Raw genomic sequence first — 27000 nt, 5'->3', positions numbered from 1 at the left:
TTGACACCCCTGGTTTAGTGTATTTATCACAAATGCACAGTACTGCAGTATTTTCTGAATGCAGCAACAATGCCCTGCATTTCCTATGTTTTTGTTGACATTATGCTATTTTGAGTGTATTAATTAAATACTTCCATATTAAAGTAATCTCAAAGAAAATGTACATATGCAACCAACGTATAAATATATGAAGTTTTAGTAGAACTGCACTATTAAACCAAAGCCCCTCACAGTAAAATCTGCATTCTTGTTTGGTTTGACCTTACAAACATTTGGTAAAGATTTCATAGAGCAACATTTCTTCTTGGAAATAAGACCCAGGTCTCTTTGCAGACTAGGCACGCCCCTGGTTACAGACAATGAATGAATGAATGAATGAATGAATGAATGTTCTGAAAACAAGCAACAATAACGTCTTATGAATACTGGAATCTCCTTTATTAAATAAGTTGCACATGGAGCTCACAATGAATCACTTTAGATCAAATGTGCTGGAGTAAAGAGTTCTGCCAGAAACCTGCACACTCTGATACACATGCCACTCTAATATGGGGCCTTTGATTAAGACATTAATCCACAAGTTCTAAAACAAAGAGACAGGCCTTCCAATTTTTTTGTGGCTAAGCTTTAGTTTACTATTTGGTCTTAGAGAGCCAAGAGTATTCCGTCATGTGCTTTACATAATTCCTATTAAAGTCTAATACCTTTTATTAAACAGGTCCAGCTCAAAGAATTTTGATTTACTCTTTTAGGAATAAAGAGTTTTGTGTTTTGTACAGCTTTTCTTCTGAAGAGCAACAATTTTTATTTCCCAAAATATAATATAGAATTCATAAGCATATCAGGAATGTTTAGTACTGAACTCTAGATGGCAGTGTGGACATATGCATCTTCATGCATACAGACCCTAATTATTAGATATTTTAATGCTCATACACTTCATGAACGTGTACAAATACATTCCTACATGCACATACATATGTCCCCTCACATGTCCTTAGGCTTAATTAAGATTATGATGATTATGATATTAATTACTCTTCTCTCTCTGCAAATGTCAAAATTGCAGCGGTCATTGTTGCTACATTGTTCTTGTATTTATATATATATGTATTAACATTGACTTATGAGATCTATATATTCAAGCTGTCCCTGTTTATTTAACTTAAATGGAGTTATGACATAAATAAAATTTGGGAGAAGGACCATAGCCAAACTCTTCTTTTCCATTATTATGCAGCCTATGATACTCCCCTCACATTCTCATGACAAAAATTAACAACTCAGCACCTCTTCCTTTTCCAAACACCACTGAATTTTGCTTGGCAAGGGGGGGTCCAAGTCTCACCAGTAGTAACCACCCAGAACTCCAGTCCGCATTCCTCCTCCTTGCTCAAGCTCACTTTGGCTGTGGGCCACATTTTAAATGTATTATGTGTAAATGAGCTGTGCTCTGACTGGCTGTCCTGTGTTGGGGCTGTTTCACAGAGCACCCTGTGCTAAAACACTTATAACTTCAGCATCCATCTCCCAGATCATACCTGCTCTGCAGTGGTCCTTCAGGGATATGAACATTGAGGAACAGGGTTAAAGGGGGCTACCAAATTGTGCAGAGCAACAGCTGGACTACAGTGAAACTACAAAGTACCCCAGAACAGACAGTATGTGTAGAAAAAAGGAGGTGGTCATAATGTTATGGTGTGAGGTAAAAATGTAGTTTTAAAAAAGTGCACTGTGATTTTTCTGGCATCAAAGAATCAGCCACGGAAGCAATAATGGCAACGACATCGGTGACAATAAATTCAGTTTGAGGCTTGAGCCTCTTGTAACTGTTTCTTTGAAGCATAAGGCGGCTGCAGTAAATTCAGCTCAGCAGCTGAGGAGAAAGCGTGTCTCATGAGCTGATGGAGGTGTTGGATTGCAGACATGGCCCCATCACTGTCACCCGGCCAAGGCAAGCTATTTATGGCCTTCTGCTGAAACACGAGGTTGCCTGTGCTGATGGTCGTGGACAGTTTCTGTCAGTATACACACGTTCACCCTTCTAGACTTAAGAGCAATAAAAGACCTTTAAAAGCTGCGGCACTTCAAAGCATTATCAGATACGGTTGTGGTTCAATGACACTATAAGCCTGGGTCACGCAAAGGGCGGCAATGTCATAATTAGGACACAAAAGCAGAGAGGTAAAGGCATGGAATGTTAATTCCCTTAGCAACAGGATCAGAGAAATGGACATTCAAGCCCAGCACCTTTGCTCATTCCCTCTTAAGGAAGTTTTCGAACACTAGTAGGGCGTGGAATTGTTCAGTTTATTAGACAATGCTATTTTCACCAGACGTTCACCTGAATGGTGTAAGCAAACAAAGAGAGGCTCTACCTGGAATTGAGCTGCTCAGCCAACACTGACCAAGTTGTATTTTGGAGTGGACCGATAATTAGATTAGGGATCTGGTGTCTTAGACCTGTGCAGTCTTTTTTTCCTTATGAGTAACTAATATGACCGAATGGAAAACATTGATTACAAAATACTTTTGTAATGATGCCTACTTTGAACTTTGGAAAGTCCTTTTGGATAAGAGTATTTTCTTAATGCCATGAATTCATTCATGTATAATATGAAAAAGACAGGTGTACCCCTTCCCCAATAACACCAAATCATCAGTACTTAAAGCGTTTACCTCTTAGAGGCAGTTAAATATCAAACTGCTAAATGTGAGTGAGTGAGTTACAAGCCTAAAGACATTTGTGAAAGGCCGATCCACTAACCAACATGCATTTTTGTATAGTGGGAGGAAATTGGAGCACCTGGAGGGTGGAAAGCTCCTCCCTCACAGAGAGTCACCTGATCAGGACCCTGGTGATTCAGGTAGGCTCTGGACCCACCGCAATCCTGACCAGAATTAAGTGGTAAAAGATGATGAATGAATAAATTAATAACGTGTGTTTGTGTTGTTTTAAGTGAAATAAATGAAGGGTGGTCTCTGACGTTCTGCTCTTTTCCCTCTCATTAGTCTGTGAAAACATAAAGACATACTCATAAATATGTGACAATAACAGATTTATTGTGGATGAACTTGAAACAAAAAAAAAAAAGCTGAACATTTTTTCAAAACAGCAGAGAAAATCAGAAACAACTGAAACTTTAACTATAAAGTATATATTAGAAGACAGCAATAAATAGGTCAAAGTGATTGATGTAAAGATTTCTGTTGGTCCTTAAAACATATGGATGAAAGCAAAAGCTAGTATCATGAAATGCTACACAAACTATTAAACCGATTGAGGTAATTGCCAATAGAGGGATGCATTCAAAGCCTATTGTCATTGCACTTTGCCCCAGAGGGTCTTGAAAACTCTCACCATAAACCTTTGTTTATCTGACAAGAAGAGTCTGTAATATAATACATGCACTCTAGTTTCAACTGGAGTAGTAAAGAAACAACTCATCCATTGAAGTATTAAGTAACCTCTGTTTAACTCCATTGATTAATTAATCCAGTTCATTGACAAGAATGCAGCTTCTTTATCCTGGTCTTCTGAAATGCCAGTTATTCATAACAGACATAACACAGCTCTGTGGACATTACAGTTGAGTGTTAACTTCTCTCAGGAATCTGCAGACCACCATTGCACAGGCTGATGAATTCCAAGCTGACATGGTTTCATTTCGAAGTACATTAGTGCCCACTTTCCTGCCACCCCAACTGCTTGGAATTGCAAGCCTTTTCTTTCTCCAGCAAAGCAGTAGTCTCTTAAAGGAAAGGGTATGCAACAGTGCACTTAACAGTTAAGGACGGCCGACATGCCGAATCCCCCCAGGTCCATTTAAAGTCCACTCTCAGCAGCACTCTGAAAAGGACCAGCTCAGTTCGCTCTATTTTTTTAACGCCTTCAAGTTCAGTTGTCAGTCAAGCCTTCACCCTGCCCAGCAGGAGGAAAACCCTGTAGTCCTGCTTCAGTGCTGGAAATAAATCAATACACACACACACACACACACACACACACACACACACAGTTGGCACTGCGAGGAATGTGCTAAAATAAAAATGATAATTTTTACTGATAAAATAATTGCACATATTTACAGAATTGGAAGCACATTTTAAACCATAGCTAAGTGAATGACTGACTCAAATGGCTGATACACGTCTAGTTTAAGAGATATGCTCAGAAATTAATTATATTTATTTTGATAACAATAAAATATATTCTACCAATAACAGGAAAACTGCATAATACACAATACTGTGCAAAAAAGCTCAGACCACCCTCATTTTCACTTGTGTTTCTGGTCAGAATTACCAATTGTGATGAGAAAATGCAATATAACATTGAGCTAATAATGATAATAATCCACCAATATATTCTATAATGATTGTTATAGACACATCCTGACTGAGGTATAGAACATATTGTGCTAAAGCTCATGACGTTAAATTGCTTATTACACGATGCACTCAGGACATGACCCTGGAGTGGAGAGGGAAAGTGCTTAACAATGCACTTCTGTAGTTAAATTAGAGAAGTAACATCTCTAGATAGATTGGAGAAGTCTAATAAATATGTTGAAGAACATCCTGAGTGGAAAACCTGATCTAACCGTCTGCAAACATTATGCTGACAAGAAAAAACAAGACAACAGATACACGCACAGCATAAGATGCCAATTAAGGGAATGTCTGGGTTTGTGAAATGAGACATGATGTAATAATGTCCGAACGCTACACACGATGCTGGGTGTACGTGACTGGGGCCCTATATGTACTGCATCAAATATTCAAATAAACTAGAGATTGGAGTGAATACTTGACTCTGTCTTTATTCCTCTGATTTCTCCTCGGGCCTGAGAATCGGTCTTCCTTCCTGGTTGCATATATAACACCCATAAATTGACAAAATGTTTTTTCAATTTATGTGAAAAATACATTTTCACATTAATGGCTTATTTACAGCTGCACATTCTTTCTGACCCACACAGTTGAGTTTTCTTATCTCAGTGGAAAGATCCACAGAAACCACTGTGGATTTTTTTCCAACCAGAAGCAAATTTTGAGCTAAATGTTGAGCCATCTCTTAAAGATTAATGTTTTAATTACTGTTTACATGATAGTGTCAATGGGCGGCACAGTGGGTAGTGTCGCAGTCACACAGCTCCAGGGGCCTGGGGGTTGTGGGTTCGATTCCCGCTCCAGGTGACTGTCTGTGAGGAGTTGGTGTGTTCTCCCTGTGTCTGCGTGGGTTTCCCCCGGGTGGGGTTTCCTCCCACAGTCCAAAAACACACGTTGTTAGGTGGATTGGCGACTCAAAAGTGTCCGTAGGTGTGAGTGTGTGTGTCTGTGTTGCCCTGTGAAGGACTGGCTCCCCCTCCAGGGTGTATTCCCGCCTTGCGCCCAATGATTCCAGGAAGCCTCTGGACCCTGAACTGGATAAGCGCTTACAGATAATAAATGAATGAAATGAATGATGGAGTCAGTTCAAGTCTTGCACTTTTTGTTAGGAACTTCTCTAGATCTTTTAGACTTCTTTTTAGACCTTCTGTTTTTGGAAATTTTGAACAGTTGCATTGTCATATGTAAATGCCTCAAAATACTTCCTAAATAACTTTATTTTTATATTAATTTACTATATTTACATGAATTTGACTGTAAATAAATAAATGATATTTGCACAGTCTTTAAAAGTTAATGATCAACTATAGAATGGATTTTTTTCTACAAATTAACACCCAACACCTCTCTTCCTCCTGGAAATGCACAGGATGTTTTGCTTCTCATTCATATTAATGAAGCACTGCTAACCTTCATGGATGGATGCAAGCGGCAAGTCATCTTGGCTCCTCAAAAAGTAAACAGATTCTAGCATTGTGTAAATTATTAAAACGGAAACAAGCTTTGCTTAGATTTCCATCTTCAGGCATGGCATGTACTTCCCTGTTGTGCCAAGCACCATTCATGTAATCAGAATTATCCGCTAGCTTTTGCTTGCTTACAATGTTACTCAAGGCTACTTTTTAAAATTCTCATGAATTCCGAGGTTATATCTGGTATTTCTGTGATGTTTTTGGGTTTAGCGTTTGGAAGCAGCGGGGAAGAATATATAGCTTAGTATTAAATAGAAGCCAGTTTCTTTTTAACCAAAAGTATTTGCTGCCCTTTCTCATATGCTTGAATTCCTGACCAATGAAAATATGTGGTTTTATGTAATAATTCTATGACCTAATTCCAAACAAGAAAAGTCATTTTGACCAAAGGGCACTCCTCAATTTTTGTGCATTATTCATGCTTGAGTTCTACTTAATTCAGTTGGATAAGATCATGTTATTTTTGTTATTATTATTTTTACGCTAACCAATAGAAAGGACTGGCAAATAGTTTCTTCTTTGTTGGCCAGATGTACAATGTCATTTCAGTTTACAGTACGACTGTGAGTTTATATAATGCTCACCAAGGCTGACATGCTTTATGACTGTTGACTTTATGCACACGTTCCCTTTTAGAGCCACCAAGAGCGACTTGTTGCTTTTGATACAACTCAGAATGGATCACATTCATTGTCCGTTTAAGGTGTGGAAACATTGTCATCGTTTTATCTGATAGATGTATCTCAACTAAGCTTAAGAGATCCCAAGGTCTGTAGACTTAATCCAGTGCTGGCACCAGACTGAGACACATGAGCTTGTTTTTAATGACTGTAAATTAATATATGATTTAATTATACATGTTATGTTTTTTCACATTCTTCTTTAACAAAGTATTGAGTAGGGGTTGCATTTCTAAGGAAATAAATCTATCCATGTATGTACTGGACTGTATACACAATTTATTTTTTTTTCCCCATTTCAGCTTGTATTACTACTGTTAATACATGTTATTGACATTCCTGATTACTCAACTGCATATCAAGTTTTTTTTTATGCACTGTTATCCTTTTACACAAACATGCACAATGTGTGTAAAATTGTATGTTGATCATATAAGTTAAACTGCCAACTGTTTCACTTTGGACACTGTCTAGGTCCAGCAAATTGCACATTGTAAACAATCAGAGATTTCTGAGACCATGAAGTTACTCACTTTATACTGTATTTGTATCAGACGTATCTGCAGGTGCAGACAAAACTTCATTTGCGTTCAATGTAGGAAGTACACGAAGCCTTTCCATTTCATCCTTTTCCTCCTTTTTTCTTCTCTTTTTTCTACCAATTTTCAGCCTACTGCAGTGAAAAGAAAGCACTTAAATGTAATCTTTTTTTAGTGTATACTTCATACATTCATTTTTACAAATAAGAATCATTTTATGCAACACTGGTCCAGCGACTGCATTTGGCTATGTCAAATATGTGATACCCCCACACAACATATACACACACGTGTTAAAAACATATACACAATTTCCATTTCCATACACATAATTTACATTTATGGATACATAATTAATCAATGTCACAGGCATCTACAACTGGAAGCTCAAAAGGGGAGAATGCTTGGTGTGATGGAAAAAGCCTAGGTTAATGAAGGAAGTTTGCACTAAATACCAGTGATCTAATCCCTGAAAAATGCCGTTAACTTCATTAACAACACATTGCAATTTGATAACATTCCATTCTCTTGTGTCCTCACACATTAATATAAATGGAATGCAGACAACATTTAGATACAGGAAGTATTTTACAGAAAAAGGCCTCAGTAGTTTTGGTCCAAGACTACAGTGGCTCCACAGCACATGTGGATTCTCCTTTTTATGATACAGATCTGGACTTCACAAGGCTGGTCAAGCACATGCAATTCTGTAACCCCCATACCATGGCACAGAAAACAGTCTTTAAAGTCCCTTTTGTGTCTGGCACAGAAGTTGACATTTGTTTTTTCCTAAGACTCCTATCATGGTGGCATTTGTGCAATGAATTGATTGAACGCTTCCTCCTTGCATAGTAGAGTTTCAGGTTGGTTGTGTTCATGCAGCTGCAGACTACATTCTCAGAAAAGCTCACTGTGGTGGTACCCTCTAAAAGGTACATATTTAGTACATTTAGTTATAGAACATAACTGTACCATATTCTACAACAACTGTAGATTTTAAAAGTGTTCATTTGCACCATTTCATCTCCAGGACTTATTATGCTCTTTTATTCTTTAGTTCTTACAAATATTTACCTCTACTTCTGTACAAGACAATGTAGTGTAACTTTAGGAACACAGCTGGACTTTAAAACTACTGTTGTACATTTAATTGTACATTTACAATTCTTGTACCTGACAATAATCAACCATAATGTACCTGTTCTATACCTGAGAGTATGTTTGGTGATAATGGTTTTCAGAATAACACTTGAGCAAAAAGTAGAATGACTGTTCTTATGCAATACTGTCTGAGGGCTCAATGGTGTTTTCTAGTCTTGCCTTATATGGACTGAGATTTCTCTTTTGGATTTCAGAATTTTTCCACAATATTATATATTGAAGATGGTGAAAGACTTAAATTCTTTGGAATTCTCAGAAAGTTTGGTACAAAATTGTAAGCTATGACTGAGCCTTTGGTGGATGCTTCTTTGTTAATCCACATATTTATAGTAGTATATTTCAAAACAGTGTAACATCAATATTCTATAAACTCTCGACTTTTGTCTATAAACTCTCTATTTTGTCCTTGTAGAAACCTTTTTTTGTGTTGAGTGTTTTCTTGGGATCAAATTCTAAGTGCGTTTACATTTAGAAAATATATTCAAGTTAGTCAGTTAAAACACTGAAATATTTCCTTGTAAAATTGATGTTTAACTAAAGGTTCCAAAGCACTAACTTTATTTTTCTGTAAACTGGGTTTGTACTTCACAGATAAAAATGTTGTTGTTTGTCACTTACGTTACACAAATGCATGTGAAGACAATGAGAAGCAGCAGTAATACCAGCCCAGCTACAACACCAGCGATTACTATTTCTTTTCGATCTCCCACCAGCCAGCCGAGATCTAAATATTCACATCTTGCACCAATATATCCACTTTCACATCTGTGTAGAAATCAGAGATTCATCACTTTGCAAGCAGTAGGAAATAAAATAGAGAATGGTAAAAATAATAATACAGAGCCATAAGATTGAAGCATAAGTCATAGCTCATTTATAAATATAGAGAAAAACACAGACATGGTTTATATTTGGCTTTCAAACAGCATCAAGTCTAATCAGCAATGGCAAGTAGAGCACTGTATGTCGATGACCGAAGTAAACATAGCCAAGAAAAAAAAAAAAAAAGTAGGGCTATATAGAGATAAAAATCTACTCAAATACAGAGTTCCCTATAGAACAGGGTTGAATTTCCCATAAGTCTCTTAAAACAAAGAAGATTCTTAAGTGGTATTGTGAGCATCACACTGAACACTATCACTCCCTGTTAAGATGATCTTTTCACTAAGAGGTTGGGGGAACCAACATCATTCACTGACATACAAACCCCATTTTCAGAACAGTTGGCACACTTTGTAAAATACAATAAAAACAATCTGTATATCTGTATATATAAATACAAGGATATTTTCACCAAAAAAGTAATAATAATAATAATTGTATTTCACAACTATAAATACATTTACAATTTGACATTTGTAAATATAGACAAATTTAAAGCTGGGATAGTGGCATGTTTACCACTGTGTTACATCACACTTCCTTTTAGTATCTGGACAGCAGGCAGGTCAGTCAAACACATGCACACTGTAGTTATGAAACCATGTTTTAGAATACAGAATGAGCCCTGGCATTGTCGTGCTGAAATAACCATGGACTTTCCAGGAAAAGTCACCAACACTGTGGTCACTGATGCACCCCTATACTATGAAAATAATATAAAATGTTGGCTTCTGCATCTTTTGCTAATAATACTACTGCATCATTAGCACAAAGCAAGATGTAATGAGTACTTGTTTGCAGGTACACATAGAATTAGCAAGTGACATGACAGAGTTCAAGATTGCATTTCTTAAATCAGTGGCAGACACGTGGCAATATTTAATCACTTTAATATAAGAGTTTCTTATGCAGGTATCAAATTCAAAATGTATATTAAAAGTCGATAACTGAAACATTGGGAATATTTACTTTCTGATTTTTTCTGTTAAATAAAGGTCCTAAAGAATAAATAAATATAAAAAACAAACATAAAAACTAATTTTATTGCATTTGCAAAATGTCACAACATATGGGAAAATGGGTTTGTATATTAGGTGACGTAGAATGAAAATGGTATACATAGAAATTGGAGAAAGTTGAGCAATATTAAAGCAGACTTCGTGCTGGCCCCATGGGAAAATAATAAGATTAAACAAAAAAATTAAATAAAATATGAAATAGGGTAAAAATGCAACAAGTATACTTGAAAACTAGTAAAGATATTGTTGAAACTTTGAAATATTTACTAATATTTAAAACAATGTACTACCAGTGAAGCATTCTGCAAAGTATAGTTTAAAAAAAATATTAACATAGTTCCTTCATTATAGATTGTTTTTAAATATTATATTAAGCATAACTGGAATTTGTGGTAAATGGACACACAGACACACACACACAGGTGCTGAAACAACAGACCACATCCAAATTAGGCACAGTGAAAGAATCAGGAACTCAACAATGAAGGACTAATTTCCAAATGGATAATACCTTGTGCACTTGAACAACTGAAACTGATGAGTGCAACGAGGTACTACCTGCCTCTGCTACTACAACCTACTGAAAAATGTCTATTTCATTCACCATTGTGATTTTACAGCCTGACTTTTCAAGTGACAGAGTGCAAAGTCTCACCTGCAGGCCGCACTATTCTGCTCTTGCAGAAAGTGGCAGGTTCCATGGATACAGTAATGGGTGTACTCTTCAGGACACTTGGAAAAGTGGCCACTCCATCTGTGGTCATCCTTTGCATCTGTTCAGAATAAGTATTTGAGATGAAAACAAATTCTGCATGTTGTAGAAGTTGCAAGTGCATGTGCATAAACACAACGCTCAAAGGATTTCGATTTTCATTTCTAGGTATTTTCAAAGAGGCCTTTGTCTTGCAAACAAGAGACCATCTGTGGAGTAAATTGTAAGTACACAATTATGCATACTATTTTTCACTGTTAACAGATAAGCAGGTAAGTGAGAGAATAAAATAGTGGAGTAAAACATGGAAAACATGAACATTCTCCTCGTTTTCTACACCATATCAAAATGAGTTTGTTATTGTGTGTGTTACCATGCAAAAAGGCAACCTTAGCCAAAAAAGGGTGAGGCAGCAAATTGGTTAAGGTTCAGCTCTCCCACAAAATGAAACCTGAAACCCTGACTCCTTCCCAATGACTTACAAGATGAATGGAGTTGGATCTGGTTACTACAGTCAAGCATAGGCAACATGATATTCTAGCTCAGTATTAGAAGATTACCTGTTGTAGAGACGCTTTGAAATATTCTTAGTGGAGGATCCTTCTATGTGACCTTTCTCTTTAGGCCAATGATGAAACATCACTAAACACCTTTATTTATAAAACAACGTTATGCTGAACTATACATGACAAAAACGTCCACAATACAGTGCGGCGACACGTGTTATGTGACGGGTTTCTTTTATTTTGTCCAAATTTAAGTTTCTATTTAATCTATACAATATAATAGCTGTTGCTCTTGTTTATGCTAACACACATTCAGCTGTCAAACGTCATGCTTGGGTCCATCCATATTGGCTAAATGACATAGTTCTGAGGAGTTGAACTTAAAAAAAAATATTAATTGCATCAGGAAATGTGAGGGCAAATGAAGACGTCCGAAACGGGAGTTCAAAAAACATGGAGGGAACGGGTTTCAGTCCCTATGCAACTAGCACTGTCCCATCTCATAAAATGGATTTACTAAGTTCATCTTTGAGTGAGAAAGGAGATATTAAAAGGTAAAATTAGAACTAAAAAAAAACTAAATTACTCCTTACCCTTCCACTATGAGAACTCTAAAGATCTGAGAGGATGTGGACCTATGAAGAAGCTTTATAACAAGAGTACCAGAGCTGGCTGCTGAGTAAGGGTTAAAAGTCTGATGAGTCTTAATTTAACATTGGATGTACAGCCAAATTCTAATTTTTTTTTTGCAAATATGTAAAAATACCCCTGCACTTCCCATGCCTTGAATGAATGGAACCAGTAATAAAGGCAATGGGTGGACATTCAAATAATAAAAAAATATTATTCACTGCGATAATGGCAGATTGGGCTGTGGGAGCACAGGCCTGTAGATTATAAAACAAAAACACTGATGGTTATATCTTCCTCTTTTACATTCCTTGAAAAATATCTCCTTGTGGGGTTATAAAACAACTGACAACAGGTATATATAGTTTCCTTTCACAAAGCCAGGGAGATTATTATCCTTTAAACTTGTTTTATTGGTTGCGGGCTGAGAATTTGAGAGGAACAGAAAGCGTGGTGCATAGCCGTTTCATTTACCTGTGCAGTTGCTGCTGTTGTCATGGGGCCTGCAGGACACGGTTTTATTTGCTGTATCCTTTGTTGCATTCCATTCAGCCTGGGAATATTTGCATAGGGCAAAAGCTACAGGCAGAAAACAAACAAATCACAGGTGGCACACAGGACACATCTGAACACAAATCCTCATGCATGTTTTCTGTAGATATGAGAAAGGGATAAGACATGTGTGCTATGTCCTGTATTTTAGGCCTGGGGCCTAGTAATAAACATTTGTTGGAACTAAAGTTCTCTCAGAGAGATCAGGAGATATATTGTTTAGAAAATGTGGTTCGGGAATGGCATCAAAATCTATTATGATTAATTACAGAGTGTCAAACTGGCTCAACAAGCTTAAAATACAAGCAAAAAAGAAAGGTGAAGACTTCTATACTAGGTTACTATAAGACATTGTGCTCAACTGTATTATTATACTTACACTCCTAACCACACCCACTGCCATTTATGTGCGAGATTTAGCACATAGTTCTTAATGGACACTTGGAAAATTATTCTAAAGCTCATCTGGGGAGATTTCATTTTCCAAAATTATATTATATATAAGGTAGAGTAACTGCAAGTGAAAACATCATTATATTTCTAATAATATATTTCTATAAGACGCTATGTCTTACCTGTTATTATCCCCAATATCAGTTTGTGTGCCTTGTCCATGTCATTAGCCGTGGCTCCAAATTAAGAGTTCATTCTCCAGGTCAACTACTTTCTGAGGAAATAGCCAGAAGAAAAAAACACAGCCTACGGTTTTACCGCTCATTTAAGCTGATTTATAGCCTTCATAAGTCGGTTTTCCACCGCAGTTGTCGAAGTTACGTCCACATTACCCCACTGCTTGAAATCTCCTGAGCTCGGCCAGCTCTCCCTCCCCTCAGCGCCAGAGCACCTTCAGCTGTGGTTCTCCCGAACCGAGGGGGCGTGGCCTCTGCCTTCGTCTCTACAATCCCAAAAAAATCAACCGTCACCCACACAGCGCGGGCTCTAATGAACTATGAATAACTCTAATAAAAACATCTGCGGTAACGTGTCCCGTCCCCCACACACTCTTAACACAGGCTTCTAGCCAAAGGGCTGCAGATAAGATGACTTACAGCCTTTGAAATTGTAACTGTAACAAATGCTTCTTCTGCCTGTGGGGTCTGTTTTAGCTTTAAACAAATTAATTCAACTTCAGTTTAAATAACAAAATGCATTCATTCAAGTCTTTTATATAAAAACAGAATATTCTTCAGAAGGTAAAGATTACAATTTAGCAAGGATTTTTTTTTACCAAAAACAAGGTAGACCCAATGTTTATTCTTTTTTGAATATTGAATTATTCATTCACTCTTTGTAACCACTTATCCACTTCAGGGTCACGGTGGGTCCGGAGCCTACCCAGAATCACTGGGCGCAAAGCAGGAACACAGCCAGGAGGGGGCGCCAGTCGTTCACAGGGCGACACACACTCACATTCACCCACACACACACACACCTATGGACACTTATGAGTCGCCAATCCACCTACCAACATGTGTTTTTGGACTGTGGGAGGAAGCACGAGCCCCAGAGCACGAGCAGGAAATCCATGTGGACACCTGGAGCGGGACTTAAACCCTCAACCTCCAGGTCCCCGGAGCTGAGTGTCTGCAACACTACTGCTGCGCCACCATGCTGCCCTATTATTAAATTACATTGTTTAGATTTTGAATATTAAAGTTTGACACAGACTAGTAAAATTCATTCCTTCCTAGAAAATATCTGAGATTATGTGCCAAAATATACACATGTAAAGTTTGTGCACACTTTGATTAATCACATGCTTAATTTTTATGACTTAAAAACTCACTAGATTACTTTTATCTTAAAATTACAGCTTTAAAATCAAAGTGTTGCCTCACTGACCTGTAAAGTCAGAATAAAGCCTCTGTCATTGCTACTTTGGGCTTAACACTGCAAAAACTGCATTATATAACTTTTGGAGGACGGTAGGAAACCACCCCTTCACTAAAAATCTCTTCACTTGAATCAACAAGACAGGCAAACAATTTAATGCAACAGAAATACTTTGTAAAAGAGTCATTTTAAATGTTTAGGTTAAATGTTTTTAGTAGTCATAATCTTATTGTCCTGCCTTATTTATATCAAGAATTATATTTTACAAATACACTGACTAGCTCTTGTAGTCCACCACACTGACATCATATGAGTGATCTTACAGTGTTTGCTTTTACCTCTATTAAAGGTTAATTGATTTATAGAATTACTGCTTGTGTTATTTCTTTGTCTCTAGAGGACTGAACTACAATGAAGACACTGTGTTCAATGCAAGTGACTGTGACATTTAAGTATTGAGTATGTAGCTCTGTAGCCAGACGGCGCCTCTTAATGAAACTGAGGGTCAGCTGAGAGCTGCGGTGTGCTGTGGACACACTGCTGGTCAGAGCATGTGTTTGTGTTCATTGGCCAGCAGGCCGGAGCTTTCTCCCATGAGGCTGAGAAGATGTGTGGTTGGCACAGCCTTCAAGAACTTGCTCCGGCTCTTAGACACAAGCCAGGCATTATCAAGTGCCTTGACAAACAACCAGCCCTTCATCCCCAACTTAGCACTGACAAGAGCACAGTTTCAATGTGCTGTTTCACTGGTTGTTTAAACAAATTAGTTTGTGACATTCCGGTGTTAATAATGACTGATAGGTCCTTTCAGACCCAGATCTCCAGTTGTGAGTGTGTGTATATATATATATACATATATATTGCATAATGTATGTATTAATAGTTGCATTAGCACTAACACTAACCCTAACACTAACCCTAATAATAACACACCAAACGTACGGACTATAGAAACTATGGAAGGGCTGTAACGACGGTTAAACGAGGAAACATCGCCACCTGGTGGAGAAGGCGGCTCAATTCGGGTAAATTCAATCTAAATGAAACTTGGCATAAATTCGGATAATGTATAAAGCAACCACATTACCATGTTTGGGCTTCATTTAGATGGCTGAGAGATTCGCTGTTTCTTTTGCCATTATCATGTTACCGTTGTAACAGTTTGTTAAGACTCTAGGGCCACACTGAGCTGCTTTGGACGGCGTTTTGTAATTGCTTTACAGTAATTGCAGACCTCTAAGGGCCAATTTACATTTCGAAGTTACTTTTAGGCAATGGTAGTGCTTTAATCATGCCCTGGGTTTATGTAAATTGTTAAATTTAGCAAAACAGTTGTCCCTGTGAATACACGCATAGCTCATACATAAACCAGTTTTTCCTTTGTATAAACTCAGCGGTTTAAAATGCACATTTGTATTATAAAAGAATGACCATTGGCGTTCAGTGCGTTTAAATCTATTTTTAATAATGTTAATGAATTTATAAAATTTATATATCGCATTAAAAACAGTATAGTCTATGCTGGTGTGGAGCTTGTTATGATAATATGCTAGTTTCTTTAGCAGGGCAATTAAAAACCATGTAAAATGCATATAAAACCCATATAAAATAACTTCCTTTGACCTCCATTTATCTTTTGAAATCTGCTAAACGTCTTTACAAATAGAATATCTATCTAAAGCTTTTATTTACATTAGGATTTTAGTAACTGACTGTTCACTTTAAAGCCTCTACCTTAACAACAATACTCTACCATTCAGTTCCCCAATCTGAGTTTGATTCAATTCTTCTAAAGTTGATATGTGATATTGATTTTAAAAAGTCTATACAACCACATCAAAACGTGAACTCTGTTTTGGCTTTAAACAAGGAGTCAGATGCTTTAACAAGAACACTCATTTGACCTCTGGAGGATCTGGGATTTGTCTAGCAGCTTGTCCATGTAAGGAGAGTTTTGGCCTACCCCCTGTCCCTGCTGGACCAGGTCTGTCCTCTCTGAGGGATGCTTAATGCTGGTCCATGGTTTAGATCCTCACCCCCTTTCTGTCGGCTGCTGTATTTAAGTTCAGAGTTTACTCCCAAATTAAACACATCCCTGAGCAGCCTTGATGTGAGTGGAGCATGGTGAGTTTTGTGGACTTTCCAACTTGTCTTTATTGTAAAAGACCTGGCAGAAACCAGTCTATGAAGTACTGCTGCCTAAATAATTAATTGGCTTATAGTCGTCAAATGGTATAGTACAAATAATAAAGTAGATGGAATCTTATCTGTTCTACAACATAAAACCCAAAGTGGAATTCCACACATTTTAAAAAATTCTATGTGATTAAGTTGTTGATATTTATAAAGTAATTTAATATTGTGTGAAATGGCTGATTGTAGAGTGGTCTGACTATTTGGATTTTTTTTACATATGACATACATTAGATATACAGACATTTGAGACAATAGTTGAGTGCCTCAGTGTTTTTCATTATGTGTTTGCAGTGTATGTAACAATGTTCATGTAGAAAAAAAAATGCTGACTCTGAAGACACTAATAATTGATATCGATGTTTCAGCAACAAATGCATAGAAATGGTAGTTCACTGTAAATGAGCTTGTGCTACAGATACTGTTGACACATTAGATTGAAAAATGCTGGACCATTCCTTTAAGATAATTAACCTTGTGATGCCTTTCTTATCTGATGCCAGGAGAGCTTATTTGACCCTGTCTCTGGTTTGGCTCGATGGCCCTCTTTCTCCCTCCTTTGACACAGTGTGATCATAGCCAATAAAGCAATTTATTTGCTAAAGTAATGCATCTGGGCAGGCAGCATTCTCTCCCAGTGACATTGTGTTGACAGCAGTTTGGAGAGAGGTGGCACCTGGTTTCACATGTCCTCATAGGCATGAGTTAACTTTCATCACCCTAGCTTGGCACAATCTTGTGATTGACAGGTGGCATAAGCAATGAAAAAACAAGGGAAAATGGGCAACAAAAAGAAAAACCAAACAGTACTAACATCAAAACATGACTGTTCAGGCCAGCAGAAAGACCAAGAAGAAGGAGGGGGGAGCCAGGCGTGCCCAAAGAGCCTCCTCCAATGTATTTTCCATGTTTGAACAGACTCAAATCCAGGAATTCAAGGAGGTGAGGAATAATCAGACAAGAAGCTTACAAATAAATCTCAATATCTAATACCGATGATTTATCAGATTTTTCTTTTGGACAGGCATTTACACTCATTGATCAGAACAGAGATGGCTTCATTGACAAGGAGGACCTTAAAGATACATATGCATCACTTGGTAGTGGCAGCTGCATATGAAATCTTTTTTAGTCTTAAATTCTTGTTTCATGGGATTTCTGTTTGAGATATTTTTTGTTGACTACAGGTAAATTGAACGTTAAAGACAACGAGCTGGAAGTCATGCTTAAAGAAGCCAGTGGTCCCATCAATTTTACTATGTTCCTTAATCTGTTTGGAGAAAAACTGCATGGTAAGTCATTGTGTAAAAAAGATTTTATAAAAGTGTAATCCTGCTATTACTAGGAAAGAATGTGAACTCAGTTTATTTATTTGCATGTCTTTACAGTACTTCATACTGTAAGTATTATTGTCACTATTTATGACACAATATTTTTACCCTTTTTTTCTACAAGTGTTAATATACATTTTGTGCCATTTTCCTGATAAATTGCTCAAAAGCAATGGTCCAAAAATTTAGCGTATTGACTTACATTAAAAGCTAAGAATGTTTTCACCTTCTCTGGTAAAGTTACAAAGTCTGAAAAATGTTTTTGTCTGTACTTTGCCATTGAAAAATGTCAAAAGCTTTTAGTTATCAGAAGTCTCTGAATTTAGGCACTGATCCTGAAGATACCATTCTTAATGCCTTTAAGCTGTTTGATCCTGAGGCAAAAGGCTACATCCATACATCCAAGTAAGTGCAGAAAGCTGCTAAAGCAAGTTGCACAAATCAATGGAGCAGCTTCTGAAGATGTGAAATCCAGATTCTGATTATGCCCTTCCTTAAATTCCAGATTGCAGCACATCCTTATGACACAGGCTAACAAGTTTAGTGCAGAGGAGGTGAGAAACATACAAAAACATTCACATGAAGACGTGTGCTTAAATATTGTGGCTCACATTGTGTTCTAATCAAAGGTTCGTCAGATGTTCCAGTCCTCAAATATAGACACAGCAGGAAACCTGGACTACAGATCCCTCTGTTACATAATCACACATGGTGAAGAACAGGAGGAATGAAGAATTTGTCCAAGGGAAGCCATCCCTCTTTGATGGTTTGATGGTGGATCTTCTAATAAAAGCACCCAATAGCACACATCCCATTTTCTTACTTATTTCTTTGTCAATAGAACCATGAATTATTCATAGGTGCCATCATGTAAACAAGACGGTTCTTAGGATGCAATAAAACATCATACCAGTTAAATATTAAATCCAGAAATGAAGAAGCAATAAAACAACATGGACAAATATTCTAGAAATAAAAGACAGATATGAATACTAGAAACGTAAAAATATCAGCTTTCATCATCATATAAAAACAGCATTAAATATCTGAATACGTGAAAATAATCTTCAGCACTTTCATGATTACAGTGTAGTTACAATTTTCTTAAATTAATAAACATATTTCAATATAAATACTGAAATCAACAGCATAATATTTCCTTATAATTAAAAACATACAAAAAAATAAACCAATATTCTTAGACTTTTACTTAGTTTTGATAAAATCCAGTGTTTCTTAACCCAACATTGTCATATAAAAATACTACAGTATATGTTTACTTGTGTAGCCCGCATAAAAATGTTACATTTTTTACTTGAAATATAGAAAAGCAAACTTTCCCAAAGAAGTGAATCAAATCACTGACTAAACAAGGACACACAGTGTCACTGACATGAAGCACTCTTCTTATGAAGCACCAATAGCTATTTGACTGCAAATGGTGCCCCTTTGTGGAGAGTTTTTAATTTGCAAACCAATGCAACTTACAACGTCCAAGCCTTTAGGTCCTTTGGCACAAAATAAAAACTAACTAAAGAAAATCCTTATCAGCAAACTGCAGCATGTGCCTGTTTTAATATATAAAAGGCGAAAGACAGTCCAGGCAGTGTGATGTGTTCTCCAGGAGGAAGGTCACGTCCTTTCAAGGAAGGGAGGGTTCGTTCATCCACCATTTTCAGCAAAACACCATTTAGTGTGACAGCCCTGGAAAATAAAAAGCATTGGGCTTAAACTAGACAATCCTGATAGGGTGGAACCAAACATACTAGATGAAAAATAAGATGGAAAACAGTGAGTGTATAAAAGAGCACCTGGAATTGAGTCCCTCCATTCCTGGCTCTGATGACTGGAGCACAAAAGCCTCAATGGTGCTGTTGGAGAAGTGGGCTGGGAGAGTGAGTTTGGCTTGTCTTTTGCTTAGGTTTAGGCCAAACAGTGTGACTGCTCCTTGTCTATAACTTGGACTACAGAGAAAAGAATAATTTGAATAAAATTATTTATTTTTTCTGATTATTATTATTATTCTTTTTTTGGACCAAGATCTCTCCCTAATTTCTAATTTCTCCCTGTTCCACATCACACAGTCAACCAAGCTGGACGGGCAAAGGCTATCCAGTGGTTCATCTAAGACAGGAAAGCCAAAAGCATCATTAGAGAATGCTAACTGCCCGTTTCTCCTGTTACGTAACCCAACCTAACAGAGGGCCAACATTTTTTTATGCCTCTCAGGGTCCCCTCTGTGTCATCTCTAACCATCTGAACTGTGTACCCTCAACATTTACTCATTCATTCTCAAGGTAGCATATCAGTGAATGTTTAAAGCGCATTATTACCATTTTCTGTTGGTGCAGTGAAGGTAGACCCTCAAATGATTTCCTCTTAAGTTTGAAACAGCTACTTTTAGCACTTCAGGTCCAACTAGCCTTTTATACAGCAGTGAGAGCCAGTAATCCTATTACAATAAAACACAAGAGGAATTTTCTATTGATGCATTCTAGCATTAGGATCAAAAATGGAACAAGCTGAATCACTTTGAACACTGATGTGATCTTAACACCATGATGCTTTGGTGAAATGGTCTGCAACTCAATAAAATACAGTACAGGAAGAAAGTATAAACTAAACTGCAAGGTACAACTCTCATATTTTCCAGGTTCCTGTACATTTCAAATAACAGACAATTAACACCAAGCAATATGTAATGTGCTCAATTTAAACACTGAAATATAATACATACCGGAAGTGGATCCAAGTTATCATCTACTAGATGGTATGTGCCAGAGCCCATCAACACCTGTCTGATTACAACATCCAAACCCATCTTGGCAGATAACCCAAGTTTGTCCAACCACCTACAACAAACAAACAGCATTCAATTAAATAAAAAAGTCTGACAGATTTTTCATCACATGGACATGGGTAAAGGAAATCCACCACTGCTTAAATGTAGTTCTACAGAAACATCCATCCATTCATTCATTCATTCATTCATTTATTATCTGTTACCAATTATCCAGTTCAGGGTAGCGTTGGGTCCGGAGCCTGAAGTCAGAATAATTTACAGCAGTGCAAATAATAACCAGACATATATATAACCAGGCAAAAGGTTTAATGTTAATGCCTGAGACATTGTTTTAAGGAAATGTTTGATATGTGATTTCCATCAAAAACATGTTAAAAGACATGCATGACGGAGAGAGGCATCATAATTAAAAGCTCAGGTTTGGAAACAGGAAAACAACTGCTTGCATTCACCAAAGTAAACTTTTGAGAAATTGGTGGAATTTTAGAGCTTGTAACTCACTGGTGCGTCTTATCTCTAGTTGAAAATAAAAATAAAAAATATTGTTCCCCCCAAAAAATGTACTTTTATAAATATGTCTTTTAGCTTGTCCTATTTGGCATTTTTGTGCTGAAAAACACACCCCGAAAATCAACACCAATGTGTTATAATGACTTACCAAAAATCTTTGTGTTTAAAGACAGAAAATTTTTGTGCTAAATATCTTTTAAAATGAACATTCTTGTATTAATAATCTAACAATTTTATCCTTCACAGGACATGCTTTTAAAAAAAAAAAAAACATCTGTTGTGAGTGTATCATTTTACACAGAAAGCATGATAGAGGCCTAGCTTTTTGAGCACTGACTGATAGAGAATTAGTATTATAGAACAGGTACTCACATAAAACCAGCAACAAAAGTGTCTGAGAGGTCCATGGCTCCACCACCATACGCTGAGCTTGTCTCTCCGAGCCACACTCTCTTCCCCGGAGACACAGAACGCACAGTCTAGTCAGTGGTAAACAACATGAGTTAATCATCTGATAACTTTATTATGTGTGAGAGAGGTTGCCTGATTTTAATTAAGGGGACCTTATGTAACCGGTCAAACAAATAAACCGGTCTAAAGGCTCCTTATTTCATTAAACTTCTAAAATTGGAATACATTAGAGTACAATTTATGCTTTAAATTTTGTTTGTATATATATATATATATATATATATATATATATATATATATATATATATATATATATATATATATATAAAAATAAAAGCATGCTTTTAGAAAAGCTAATAAAAAATATAAACACTTTTACCTCAAGGACCACATTAATTTTGACAGCTAGGCTATCAAGTACTTCAGGATCAATGAACTCTTCCAGCGATGTGTCTCTGCCATTCACATAATAGCTAATGACCAAGGGGGGAAATAGATAAGGCATAAATGGTAAAACATCATGAAAGCAGATTGAAACTGATTAGAGAGCTAAACTAACTGTAGATAAATACAGCACAGTGTTGTTAGATTAAGCCCTTTGTGTCTTTTCAACAGGAAATCCACTTGTGATATTTCACAAGAACCACACCAGGCCTTCTGTTTGCTCAGCTAACAGACACGTAGGAGACATGTGATTTGTAGTGTATTGTGGAGTGCTGTGCAACTTACTGGTGCCAGGTACATGCATCAATGGCACTGTTTGCAGTTTTCAAAAACCTGTGAATATAAATAGAGTTTATGTGCCAGCAGTATGACTGTCATTACATTAGCATAAAATGGCTTTCGTAGGTTTTGTAAATGACGCATTTCCTACAGTGTCTGGGGATAAACGTATTTACTTAACATAAAATATGGAAAAATTTAACTGTGGAACATTCTTTGTACCAGTATTCACCAGCTTAGGAGTCTGTTGACTGACAAAACAGATTTGGCCAGTTCATTTTCTCTTCCATGTTCTCCCTGTGTCTGCGTGGGTTTCCTCCGGGTGCTCCGGTTTCCTCCCAAAGTCCAAAAACAGGTTGGTAGGTGGATTGGCGACTCAAAAGTGTCCGTAAGTGTGAGTGTGTGTTGCCCTGTGAAGGACTGGCGCCCCCTCAAGGGTGTATTCCCGTCTTGCGCACAATGATTCCAGGTAGGCTCTGGACCCACCGTGACCCTGAACTGGATAAGGGTTACAGATAATGGATGGATGGATGGAATGGACTTTCTCTTCCAATGTCCAATGATGTTGTGTTAGAGGCAGGTTGAAGAGAGGTAGTGCTGGCTTCAGCTGTCTCACATACACCTTCTCACTCCCAGCTGGTTGCACAGTTGTACACCCCCCCCCCTTGTAAGGACCATGTACAAAAGCACTACTCCTGTGCCAGCTATGTAGAAGTTTGGCTTTGCATAAATTACCTTTTTTCAGAGCTATTTTCATAACTTAAACTGCATGTGGCTTGTATTAACCTATTGCTTCAGGAGTTCATCACATTTTATTATCTTTCTCCAATACATTAAATTCAGCACTTACTGTGCATTCACATTTTAAAAATCTATTTGAAGAGCTAGGTTTCCCAGAACACAGAGAACAGACACTCTTACCCTGGGAGTAAATATTTGCGGTGGTCTCGTGGCTGACTGATATCTGGTCCGTAAAGCTTTGATGAGCTGTATGTTTTGGATTTCTTCAGAATCTTATGAAGATTGAGGAAATCCTGACCCAGCTGGTAACCATCTACTGTGATCCCTGCCTTCTTTTCATAGCTGTTGGGTTCTGGAAAAAGCCACAGAGCAATATATAATTTCAAATATTATAAACCAGCAATCACCCACAAACATCTTAGATTATTCAATAAGGGGATGGCAGTGATGTAATTGTTTTTAGAGTCCAGGTTGAGTAAGGTTTCTACAGCAGTGTTCTCAGAGACAAAGCAAAGACAAAAGCCACACCATTTCCCAGCTCCCAGGACATGATGTAATGTCTGGATTCACAGTAGTTCATCAGCAGCTCTGCATTGCGGCTGTCCCAGACGTTGTCAGGTGTCCGGAGCAGTGCGTTCAACCCGAATATCAGATCAAATCCAGAGCAGTTTGCAAAGGCGTATAACAGGTCCACTTCATCTTCTGTCCAGGTGTGAAAATCAATCATTTAATAAAAATTAACATTTAGTTCAGATAAAAAAGAAAATAATTAAGACATGTATTACATTTGCTTTTAAAAGATCCACTGCATCAGAAACCATTATTCACAGGGGAGAAGCTAGGAATGATTTGGGGACCATAACTAATGATCAATTTTCTTATCAATAATGCTTTTACAATTTAATTTCAGCTCAATGACCATTGAATAATTTAACTAATAAATATACAATGTAAAAATATAAAATAGAAACTGAAGTTTTAATATGAAACAATTCATCTTTTTGGCCTAAGGAGGATTAAGCCATTTACCTGAGAAATATTCTTCGTCAAATTTTCCCAGTATTTCTTGCAGATTTAGTTTCAAGGCCTGCAGTGCCCATTCCTGCTTCAACTTCTCCTCTAACAAAGGAAGGAGCTCAAACCTGTCACATGAATGTCCTACAGAAATATAGAAGATATTAAAGAAGACGTTAAAACAGGAGTTCACTGATCATCAACAGGAAAATGCAATCAGAAGGATCTGGTTATGGTCAAGTGAGGCAGAGGTGTAATGTGATTGGCCCTAGTATAAACAAGTAAGTAAGTAATGAAGTAACTAAAACAGGACCCCATATAGAGATATTTAAATAAAACATAATTTAAAAAAAAAAAGGTCAACTCTGAGTGTTGGACCAAGTACCAGGATTTTAGTAAATTGCATCTTTGGGATGACTTAACCATCAATGGCTGGGAGTTTAAAAAATCGTGCATGGCCTCCCTGCTCATGAACGTGTAGGCTGGCCCTCATTTCCTCATAAACTCAGCATGAGCCTAGCCAACACGTGCATCTGTTAGTTGACATAACAGAAGTGGGCAGATAGCATTCTTCTTCAAGCGTGTTGAGCTGGTGCTGTGTTGACAACAGCTTGAAAAAATAAAAGCAGTGACTGGCTTTATATATCAAGGAGGAAATATGTGCTGCATTTACACTGCCAGCTTAGTGAGTGGAATTGAAAATGACATTAAAGAACTGTAATTTGTAGTTTTATTTGTTATAGTTATGTCTATAAAAGTCATGTCCCGCCACTCCACAGAACCTTCTGAATGGTTACTTTAGACTAATGTTAATTAACTGAGATGTAATATAATTAATATTTAACATATTACATTGCAGATAGTGAGGTACAGAAATGTTTGAGATGCATTATAATAATACGGCTGTCTGTGTAGAGATGTTTGTGTTGCATTTATTGTAAGCTAAACTGCGATCTGTTGTTACAGACTGGGATCCTTCTGGGAATTCACTTTGTGTCTATTTGAAGAGCCCAATGAAAATGGACCCTCCAAAATGAATCACCTTTCCCTACAGTAGTTCCACTACGGAGGTTTACACAGGGAATTTACACATTAAAATACACATCATTCAACAAACACAATTCTCCACTGTAGTCTTCCCTATATGTTCTCAACAAACCCTTGGCCATAGGGGGATTTTGGGGGAAATCACATTTCTGTTCTCTTATTAAAACAAAACCACAATCATTTTGAAGAAGTCAGATGACCGCAGCACAGCTCTTAACCACACAGTCTGCCAAAACCACACAAGAAGGAAAGAACATGGGTAAATAGGGATGTACCAGAATAACCAGAACTACTTCTTTTATATTCACTTGCTGTGAAATATTCCCTCTGTCGGATGAACTTCATAAAATCTTGTTTAGTTCCTCCAAACCTCAGAAACGCTGGAGTCAAGGCTCTTGAGAGTGTTCTCAGTTTCGGCGACCTGTAGAAGACAGACAGACATACAATCTATTTCAGAGCTATGGGAGAAAATTAAATATGGTCAATGGTGCAAACCAGGTCTGACAGTAGTAGTGGAGGCTATAGGTTACACACTGCTATTAAACTTGAATGGATGTTAACAGAGAAAATATCTCTTTCAAGTAATTCTGGGCCATTCATTAAGGACTATATATTATATATCATATACAACATTATTAAGAGGAATAATGTCAACTATATACAGTAAATAATTCAATGTTTATTTCTCCTCTGAGTGATATATGTAATGACAATTAAAGAGAACTGCAAGAACTACACTGTCAGAATGGTGACTGTGGTGGTACCTCCAATGGTGCATTACTTTACTTAGAGAACATTATTGTACTTATTCTATTAGAATTATAGCTTTGGAAAAATACACTCCATTTCATTTCCAGGACTTATATGATGACATTTATTTTACACAGTTCTATAATGAACGATTACAAATATCACCTCTCCTTCTGGAGAAGAGAATGTAATTTACCTTTAGGAAACACAACTGGACTTTAACACCACTGCTGTATGTTTGTACATTTACTGACTTCTGACCTATAAATGTACCTCTACTGTACCTTTTTTCTGAGAGCGCAAATCTAGATGTTTAAGTTGTTTGAAAGGTGTATATTTTACCTAATTACACAGAGCTTGCAAAACTGGAAATATGGTAAACAACATTACATTCAGAACTGACCTACAGCACAGTGGGAATCAAACCGTGACCTGCTACCTGTGTCTGCTGAATGAAAATAGTATTATTAGCTTATTTACTACACCGTGCGCTCAAGCAGACATTTAAGTCCAGTCAGAGTTCGTGTAATTGTGTAAATTTACATCCTAATATCCTTCTTAATGAGGGATAAAGTTGAGGGATGGTCTATACCACATTCGGCTTGTAAACTAATTCACAGTGAATCAGAGACACAAAACCCCACATATTCCCTCCAGCTCTAAACTGAAATACTGACTTACCCCAGCAGAGACATGAACTTCGGCTCGCTCATTAAACTTGCATCTATGGCCACTGACAAAAATCTTTCGTCTACTCTTCTGTCCACACGAGTCACGTCCAACTCCAGGTTCACGGATTCAAACCCGTCATCTTCAGTAACCGCTGGAACCGTCCGGGCTTGTAATGTATGAACCGATACAGCAGCGCACAGAAGGAAGGGAGCAATAAAACTCCTCAGTCCAGGGAATTCACACAGTCTCATTGTGTATGTGAGCTTTACGTGGACCTACATCACTAACACGGTCCTACTGCGGTGAGTGAGGGAAAAGGAAACCTATTCTAACCTGTTGAAAACACATGACTCGGTCGCTTACAGAGATTTCCGGTAAAGAACACCGGTCTCGGCTAACGACCAAACAAACAAGACAGGGTGGGCACCAA

The 27000-nt window shown here is 37.3% G+C and overlaps 3 protein-coding genes across 7 annotated transcripts; 1 reads left to right on the top strand and 2 right to left on the bottom strand.

The window, feature by feature from the left end:
• Nucleotides 1-3074: 3074 nt before the first annotated feature.
• Nucleotides 3075-16356, bottom strand: btc (betacellulin, epidermal growth factor family member). 3 transcript variants are annotated; one of them, XM_066645223.1, is made up of 7 exons: nucleotides 13328-13437; nucleotides 13118-13209; nucleotides 12465-12569; nucleotides 10798-10915; nucleotides 8860-9006; nucleotides 7075-7214; nucleotides 3075-3962 (listed from the first exon to the last, which is right to left on the bottom strand). In XM_066645223.1, exons 2-6 carry the CDS (start codon nucleotides 13155-13157, stop codon nucleotides 7076-7078), a joined length of 549 nt encoding a protein of 182 aa, XP_066501320.1. In that variant the 5' UTR covers nucleotides 13158-13209; nucleotides 13328-13437; the 3' UTR covers nucleotides 3075-3962; nucleotide 7075. The 3 variants fall into 3 exon arrangements, with proteins under 3 accessions (XP_066501320.1, XP_066501319.1, XP_066501321.1); XM_066645222.1 differs by having other exon boundaries at nucleotides 13118-13437; XM_066645224.1 differs by lacking the exons at nucleotides 3075-3962; nucleotides 7075-7214 and adding exons at nucleotides 7323-8005; nucleotides 16339-16356 and having other exon boundaries at nucleotides 13118-13437.
• LOC136668008 (myosin light chain 5-like) lies at nucleotides 15334-18701 on the top strand. Of its 2 annotated transcripts, none has more exons than XM_066645227.1 (7): nucleotides 15334-15400; nucleotides 17403-17510; nucleotides 17593-17668; nucleotides 17756-17860; nucleotides 18226-18304; nucleotides 18405-18453; nucleotides 18529-18701. In XM_066645227.1, the coding sequence occupies exons 2-7, from the start codon at nucleotides 17475-17477 to the stop codon at nucleotides 18628-18630; spliced, it is 447 nt and encodes a 148-aa protein (XP_066501324.1). In that variant the 5' UTR covers nucleotides 15334-15400; nucleotides 17403-17474; the 3' UTR covers nucleotides 18631-18701. The 2 variants fall into 2 exon arrangements, with proteins under 2 accessions (XP_066501324.1, XP_066501323.1); XM_066645226.1 differs by lacking the exon at nucleotides 15334-15400 and adding an exon at nucleotides 16364-16499.
• hpse (heparanase) lies at nucleotides 18696-26938 on the bottom strand. 2 transcript variants are annotated; one of them, XM_066645220.1, is made up of 12 exons: nucleotides 26580-26938; nucleotides 25424-25569; nucleotides 24117-24245; nucleotides 23616-23789; nucleotides 23268-23439; nucleotides 22353-22400; nucleotides 22003-22096; nucleotides 21585-21691; nucleotides 20637-20751; nucleotides 20233-20351; nucleotides 19711-19863; nucleotides 18696-19603 (listed from the first exon to the last, which is right to left on the bottom strand). In XM_066645220.1, the coding sequence occupies exons 1-12, from the start codon at nucleotides 26819-26821 to the stop codon at nucleotides 19447-19449; spliced, it is 1656 nt and encodes a 551-aa protein (XP_066501317.1). In that variant the 5' UTR covers nucleotides 26822-26938; the 3' UTR covers nucleotides 18696-19446. The 2 variants fall into 2 exon arrangements, with proteins under 2 accessions (XP_066501317.1, XP_066501318.1); XM_066645221.1 differs by having other exon boundaries at nucleotides 25457-25569.
• Between the last annotated feature and the right edge of the window lie 62 nt (nucleotides 26939-27000).

This window comes from Hoplias malabaricus, chromosome 15, assembly GCF_029633855.1.
Source record: "Hoplias malabaricus isolate fHopMal1 chromosome 15, fHopMal1.hap1, whole genome shotgun sequence".
NCBI classification, from domain to species: Eukaryota; Metazoa; Chordata; class Actinopteri; order Characiformes; family Erythrinidae; genus Hoplias; species Hoplias malabaricus.
Note: the sequence above shows the minus strand (reverse complement) of the source record. Positions and strands in the feature narration are given on the sequence as shown.

What these genes read in the sequence shown, in the direction of transcription:
- LOC136668008 (XM_066645226.1), top strand. An exon ending in GTTTGGAGAAAAACTGCATG is followed by an intron (nt 17,861 to 18,225) that starts GTAAGTCATTGT and finishes CTCTGAATTTAG; the next exon opens with GCACTGATCCTGAAGATACC. An exon ending in GGCTACATCCATACATCCAA is followed by an intron (nt 18,305 to 18,404) that starts GTAAGTGCAGAA and finishes CTTAAATTCCAG; the next exon opens with ATTGCAGCACATCCTTATGA.
- btc (XM_066645222.1), bottom strand. Translation starts at nt 13,157, where the DNA reads ATGGACAAGGCACACAAACTGATATTGGGGATAATAACAG. An exon ending in GATATTGGGGATAATAACAG is followed by an intron (nt 12,570 to 13,117) that starts GTAAGACATAGC and finishes TTCTGCCTGTAG; the next exon opens with CTTTTGCCCTATGCAAATAT. An exon ending in TTCACATGCATTTGTGTAAC is followed by an intron (nt 7,215 to 8,859) that starts GTAAGTGACAAA and finishes TTTTCACTGCAG; the next exon opens with TAGGCTGAAAATTGGTAGAA.
- hpse (XM_066645220.1), bottom strand. Translation starts at nt 26,821, where the DNA reads ATGAGACTGTGTGAATTCCCTGGACTGAGGAGTTTTATTGCTCCCTTC. An exon ending in GTCCTGGGAGCTGGGAAATG is followed by an intron (nt 23,440 to 23,615) that starts GTGTGGCTTTTG and finishes GGCTTTTTCCAG; the next exon opens with AACCCAACAGCTATGAAAAG. An exon ending in CACTGCACCAACAGAAAATG is followed by an intron (nt 19,864 to 20,232) that starts GTAATAATGCGC and finishes TTTTCTCTGTAG; the next exon opens with TCCAAGTTATAGACAAGGAG.